The sequence below is a fragment of the Branchiostoma floridae genome, chromosome 7 (genome assembly GCF_000003815.2).
Source record: "Branchiostoma floridae strain S238N-H82 chromosome 7, Bfl_VNyyK, whole genome shotgun sequence".
In the NCBI taxonomy this organism is placed as follows: domain Eukaryota; kingdom Metazoa; phylum Chordata; class Leptocardii; order Amphioxiformes; family Branchiostomatidae; genus Branchiostoma; species Branchiostoma floridae.
The window spans coordinates 22,161,860-22,168,700 of NC_049985.1; the positions used below are offsets into that span (position 1 = coordinate 22,161,860).

The window sequence follows — 6,841 nt, forward strand, 5'->3', positions numbered from 1 at the left end:
CGTAGTCGAGGTACCTCCTCGAGCACGGGACCCCCGTTTTACGTCCCTCCAGGAAAACGACTTCGTGGAATGACCATGCTTGGTCCGGCAAGCTTTGTCAAAGTGCTTTGTACAAAACACTGTAGGGCTAGAAATGGAGTACATGAATAAGTACGATAGATAGCACGAGGAAGAAAATGAGATTGCTTTATTTCGTGACAGCAAGTGATGACAAAATAGGCAACAATTAATTTTCAGGAAGGGAAAAATCCATGTTCTGAAACTGTGCCTATGACAAGTTGGTGACCACACCTTTTGCAAACGTTGACCCCGCCCCACATGTCGTCCTAACAAAACTGACCAAACGTAGACTGAGTCATTTGTATCCATAGCGGCATTCACACTGCAGGCAAACCGTCGGAATACTTTTAGTCTTACTCTGTCGTACGACGAGCGTAGACATCGTCGCGATCGTTAACGTCGGCAACATCTCATACACCTACCTGTATCACCTCTTCTACTAAACAATGGTGGTCCTTCTATCGACTAACGGTATTTTGTTCCCTCTTTGTTTACTTGTAGAAATCTTATCTAAAAAGATCTAGGTTCTGTTGCATGCGTTGTCTCATTGAAGATCAACAATACAAAACGTTACTACAAAACGTTACAACTTGCTGGACGACGTTTTTAGAGCCAAAGGAATGTTCAATTTGGTGTTTTCTACGTTTTAGATGACGTTCTCCTACGTTACTGGTAGTAAATTTAGTAGCGCTGCAACATGCTATTTTACAGTAGTTAGAATGCCTTTGGCCTAACGTTAGGTTGCAACAACGTACAGCAAAGATTCGTGAAAATGGTGGTAGTTTCGTCACTATGGTATAGACCAGTGCAGCTTTATGCTATGTTGGCAAAGTGTCCGAATTTTAGATCCGAGCTAAGCGTTTTCGACCCGTCAACGTATAACGAGAACTGTAAAAGTGAACAGATAACTAACACAATTAGTAGTCATAGCTGATACAAATCTTGCTCTTTTTAATACCCAAATCAACGGTAAAGGCAAAAATAATTGCAACATGTAATTGGTACAGATTTAAAATGACAAATGAGTGCCATAAATTGGGTCATTTTGACACTTTTATTACCCCCTATGATTACATGTTGATCCCTACAGCATAGAGCAAGTATCAACCAGGGAATTCAGGCATTTTCATTAATTAGAACTGATGATATTGAAGATGTAAAGATTAGGGTAATGTGTCTTTAGGGTATCTTTATTAGTTGATTGTACTTCGGGGAGACAAAACCTTGACCGACCTAATACATTCTGTACAGAGCCTACTAATCTTTCAACTTTTAATGGGAGACACAATCATCGCAATTATACTAATTGCCCTGGCCTTTAAAGTACAACAACATCAGATCGCCAACAGTGCTATTTTATAATAGGTGAAAGTGTACATTTTGTATAGAACTGTCTGTTAGAATTAAAATATGGTAATTATACCTTTGTTTACTTACAGAACTATTTCCTGCAGTTCGGGGACCAAGCTAATAGTAATAGTTCGTCCAAGAAAATACAACGTATAGCTTGACTTACAGTTGTCGTAATTTTCCCCATAGGTACTTGTCAGGTGATAGCATTCGTCTTGACTTAAAATTGCAGAGAGGAAAGAAATCTCTTGCAGTTCCCAATGTTGACAGTGCCTTTGGGGGAGGCACTTAACACGACTTTCCTCTCTTTCGTTAAACACTAGAGGTGAAAATGAGTAGCACTGTCTACTACGTAGCTTTGATTAAGGGCCGTCCCTCAGATAGAACGTTGAATGACGTTCCCTTGTTTGAGGAGTTCCACACCTTGACCATCTTAAAAGACCCCATCACACTTGTCAAAAAGAGTAGGGGGTCCTTCAATGTGTGGGTAGTTCATATTCTTGCAGTCCAATGGCTGTCGTATTGAGGTCACTCAGTACTGTGTAATGCTAGTTCACCTTCATCCGCGGGGTAACCTATATCCGTTGTCAATTTAAGCAGTGTATTTAGGCACATCAATTCGATGGGTGGTAGTTTTAAACTGCAATGTACTGAAAATATTGAAATTTTAAACCAACGTCCGTCAACGTGATATCCCCAATTACCCTATTTTTAAAAGCAACGGATATAGGTTACCCAACGGATAAAGGTGAACTAGCGTTATAGGCTAACAATGCAAAAACCTTTGTGATTTAGCCCCATCACTTTTCCCATCATTAGGTCTCCATTCTATGATGATGTTGATCTATGATCTTCTTTGCAGTATTCTGTTTCTCTCCCATTCACATGTCCTAGCTACACCTCTTTGTTGATTATTGTTCCTATATGGGATGCTCATCAATTGTATGAGCTACATGTAATTCAGCTCCTGGCTGCAAAGTTTTAATGAGATTTATGTATGTTTCCTCAGATCGGTTCCCAGGATGGACCCTCCTAGCGACTCTCCTGTGCCTTGCAGGAGCTGGTCTGTATTGTCCAACACTGTTCATGGCTGTCATACAGACCAAGGACCTTTTCCAAATGGGAGGCAGACAACTTTCAACAGATTTTGACTTGCTGTGAGTGATCTATATCAAAATGATGCTTTTGATCTACAGGAAAAAAACTACAGTCTAGGTTTATCTATAATGCTTGAATTGTACAAATTCAAGCGTGTACAAGTACACATGTAGCCATGAAAGAAGGATGCCACCTCTACATAAGAACTACCTGGCCATTCATGTACATGTGCGGTCAAACCTGTACAAGTGACCACCTTCACGTAAAGACCACCTGGTCACTTCTTGGTGGACCCTTATTATTTTCCCCATTGTCACAAGCAATAAGAATCCTGTCTATAGTCTCCACCTGTCCATAAAGACCAGAATTGGTCTCCAGTGCAGGTTTGACTGTATTAAGACTACTGGTAAGTCATGTAATTTACATACTATCAGTAATATGCAATAACTTATCAAAAGATTTGCACAAAAAAGTGAAGTCAAATGTTATGATCATTCATATTTTGTAGCCTTATAACAAAAGGTCCTACCACTATTCAAATTCTAAGTAACAAAGTACTTTCAGAATGCAATTTTCACAAAGGCATCATAGGACTCTTGTTTGTAATTGTTTGCGCCAAATTGTGTCCGAATGAAAGCTCATCTGTGTTCTTGGCAAATTACACAGTGAAAAAGTTTAAACTTTGTCCCAACACAATAGGAAGACTCAGCATAAATTTTCGGTCGAGAACTCCGACCTTCTTCGGATAGAAGATTTGCTTCACCGATGTTCCGAATGTCGTCGGATGATGGTCAGCACTCAGCAGCGAATCATGAATGGCGGGAAGGCGAAACCTGCCACCATCTCCGTTCAGAGAGGGTTGCATGATGCGCTCGAATGTAAATGGCCTCGTTGACACCCCTCGCATAGTGTAACCAATCCTGTTCAGTGTCCAAGATGTGTACTTAGTTCAGTGACACGGAATGGCCTAGAGATTCGATGTGTATATGCTGAGATACTTCAATCTGATAATGTCCATGTTCCATTGTGTTCACAAATTGTGTTGTAACTAAATCCTTAATCTCTTTATGTGTTTGTAGAGTGGAGATCATAAAGTGGGCATCTGTTGGTCTGTCTGCCTGGATGGGCCTGATGAGTCTGGTGTTCCTGTGTGTGGGGTGCATGGCCAAAAATGTCACCGATGTCAGGTCTTCCAGAGGGTACGACTCAAATGTGCGGGGAGGGATCTGCAACGGATTTGTGAGTACCTCAATGATGTATGATATTTTTGTGTTTCATGATCAGATATCGATTGTTCAGACTATTTTGCAAACAGAGGAAACCTATTCTGTGATATAATGTTATGTCATTTTTTTCATTGCATTTATGTCAGAGACTCAGAGTGGAATTTGAATACCAGGGAAGAAAAAACTTGAGAGCAATTATTCTGTCTTTATCATAACATTTGCTTCAATGAAAGAGTTTTGAACAATACAATATTTTTGGGGCAACTGTATATATTGTATACAGCACGGTTTATTTTGTGTTACCCACAAAAAGTATCAGCCCTACATGCAGTAGGGTAGTGGTTATAAGGGTGATGCAGAACACACTGTGTTGTAGTTTTCCAAATCGATGCATGCTGCGCACAGGAAGTATACATTCAATGGAAGTCTGTGCAACTTCGAAGCCAGGACCATACTGTACAATACGGATCGGTCCAGAACACTTGTATGGACGAGTATACTGGCCTAGGTATGACATAAGTAAAGATAATTTGCTGAAACTCAGCTATTGTGCGTTATCTGGTTTTGATTCCACAAATGCTGATAGTGATAACATCAGATAACTTGCATTACAGTACTATTAATGTCAAGAATTTCAAAATGAAGTTGACAAATGAAAATATGTTTTTTCCTTCCCACAGACTATCGTGATCACGTACCTGTTGTTCCTGTTGTGGCTGGGCGTGTCCTGTTTCTCGGTGCTTCCCGTCTTCCTATTCTATCTGACTGCGCACGTCGCAGTCACCATCATGGGCACATCTGGAGGATGTATCAACCTCAAGCAGTTTGGTAAGTACAATGGATGAACAAATGTCACACCCCATGTTTTGACCATCACTACATGTGTTCTGACATCCCCCATTCTCCTACGCAGAGGGACCACAGTCGTGTCAAAACTCGACTGTGTTTACCTCTGCTATCTTGTGCACTCCAGTTAGGGACCGCCCTACTTATAAATATTAATGAGCTTGCCCTTATATGGGCAGTCAGCCGTTGGGGATCGGGCGTAGGAGGATCGTGCTATGTAAGACGTAACATGATTGGCTGATAGCTTCCCTTCGGCCTTTGCGAGACAGCTTGCAACAACAACAAGCCCAATAAAGGCCTATTCTCTGATTCGTTGACAGCTTGTTTGTGGTGACAATCATAATAACCACTGATAGGGCATGAGATAGCAGGGCCCCATAGGCTAATGCCGCTGGGGACCGGGCGTTAGGAGGATGACATCCCCTAACCCTAAGGAAGACCAGTGTGATAAATATAGAATACAACACGGTGTATTCCGAGGTACCAGCACGACGGGGGGGCTGGGACCGAGGGTGATGCGGAATACACCGTGTTGTATTTTATTTATGTCATACCCTGGGAAAACCCATGTTTTGATGGGAGTTGCGCCAGAAGCTGGACAAATTTGGTGCCCCCGAACAAAAAGTGTTGCAACAGCAATGTTCCAACGTCCGAATCAGGTATTCGAATTGCCAACTGTGCCGTATTCGGCCCGTTCTAAATGGTTCCATTTACTTGAAGGAAGCCTGTATGATACGCCTTTCGAACCTGTGCGATACGGAAGTTATGGCCCGGTCCGGAACACCCGTATCGAACGTTTTCCCGTCACAGGTATGACATAAATATAGAATACAACACGGTGTATTCCATATCACCCTAGGTACCAGCCCGACTGTGGATAGGATTATTTATTAAGGCCTTATTTATGTCATGCCTACGTGAGAAAACACATTTGAATGCGAAATGAAGCCAGAAGTTGAGACCCTTGAACAAAAATTGTTACAACAGCAATTCCAACGTCCAGATCAGGTCTTCAAATTTTCAACTGCGCCGCACTCAGCGTGTGCAGTGCATGTACGTTTGAAATATTCGATGGAATCCTGTGTGATAAAAATTCGAAGCCAGTGTGATACGGCTTTTATCAACCAGTCCAGAATACCTGTATCAAACCTTATTGCAGCCCAGGTATGACATAATCAAAAGACTGGTCCTGACTGGCAATCACAATCATTAAATCAACCAATGACAACATAGCAACAAGAGTCTGAAAACTCAAACCTGCTTGAAATATTTTGTTTTGTGATGGTGCGTATGGTGTGTTGTGGGGGTTGATATGGTTTGACGTTTGGCAAAATTATTCCATCATTGTTCTTAAGTTATATATCTACCTATGGTAAACAGTGAGATCCAAAACTACACCTTTCTGGTGTCCTCACCATTTCATTTTTATTTCCTATTGTTACACCTGCACCTGGCACATACATTGTATCTCAATGTGTATATAATGGTTCACACCATACGGAGGTGACAGCGATGGTCAGTTGCTCTTTTTTGCTCCTTGGAAGATTTTGACCAGAATGCCCCAGCAATTCTAGAGCAAGCTGCTAGAGGGCCCAAACATACAACACTTCTTCCTTACACCACAAGCTATGTGCCACCAAAAATCAAGACCATAGCATATCCATGTCAAAAGATACAAAAATCCAAGTTCTGTTGCAGTACCAAGGTCACACACCAGGGGATCCAAAATTGACTTTGACCTTCGTCTTCCAAACACCTACCCAAATACCAAATATCATTACAATCCATCAACAGGTTCTAAAGTTATGCTGACCACAAATATGTGGAAACACAAACAGACACACACACAGACACACCAAAAACTATACCTCCATTTTTCATGGAGGCAAATCACACGTTCTGTTCTGGAGATATAGCACTGGAAACGACCCTTCCACACACTCCCATGCTACTGAAAACTCAAAACACATGTTACAACTGCTAGCTGTCCCCAAGGAGGTTGAGACAGAGGGAATGAGGCCAGATCACTCCATATCAGGAAAAGGGGTGTAAATATTTTTTTAAAAACGAACCACAAAACAACAGCAAACTTCTAATCTACTTAATAGCACAATAGGTCACACACTCTATCCCCATAGCAAAGGAAATCGCAATCCATCCAGAGGTTCTAGAGATATCGGTCCGGAATCACAAAGATCCCTACCAGAAACAGTACATGCTTTTTTCAAGCATGTAATTGGTAGTCCAACCAATGAGAGAGT

The 6,841-nt window shown here is 41.5% G+C and overlaps 1 protein-coding gene across 1 annotated transcript in view; it reads left to right on the forward strand.

The window, feature by feature from the left end:
* The first annotated feature begins 439 nt into the window (after positions 1–439).
* LOC118420170 (proteolipid protein DM beta-like) overlaps positions 440–6,841 on the forward strand; it is an 8,014-nt gene continuing 1,612 nt past the window's right edge. Inside the window, exons 1-4 of the mRNA XM_035826882.1 lie at positions 440–531; positions 2,420–2,567; positions 3,588–3,747; positions 4,415–4,562. Of these exons, the coding sequence (XP_035682775.1) occupies positions 507–531; positions 2,420–2,567; positions 3,588–3,747; positions 4,415–4,562 (481 nt within the window). The 5' untranslated portion in view covers positions 440–506. The remainder of the gene's footprint in view (positions 532–2,419; positions 2,568–3,587; positions 3,748–4,414; positions 4,563–6,841) is intronic.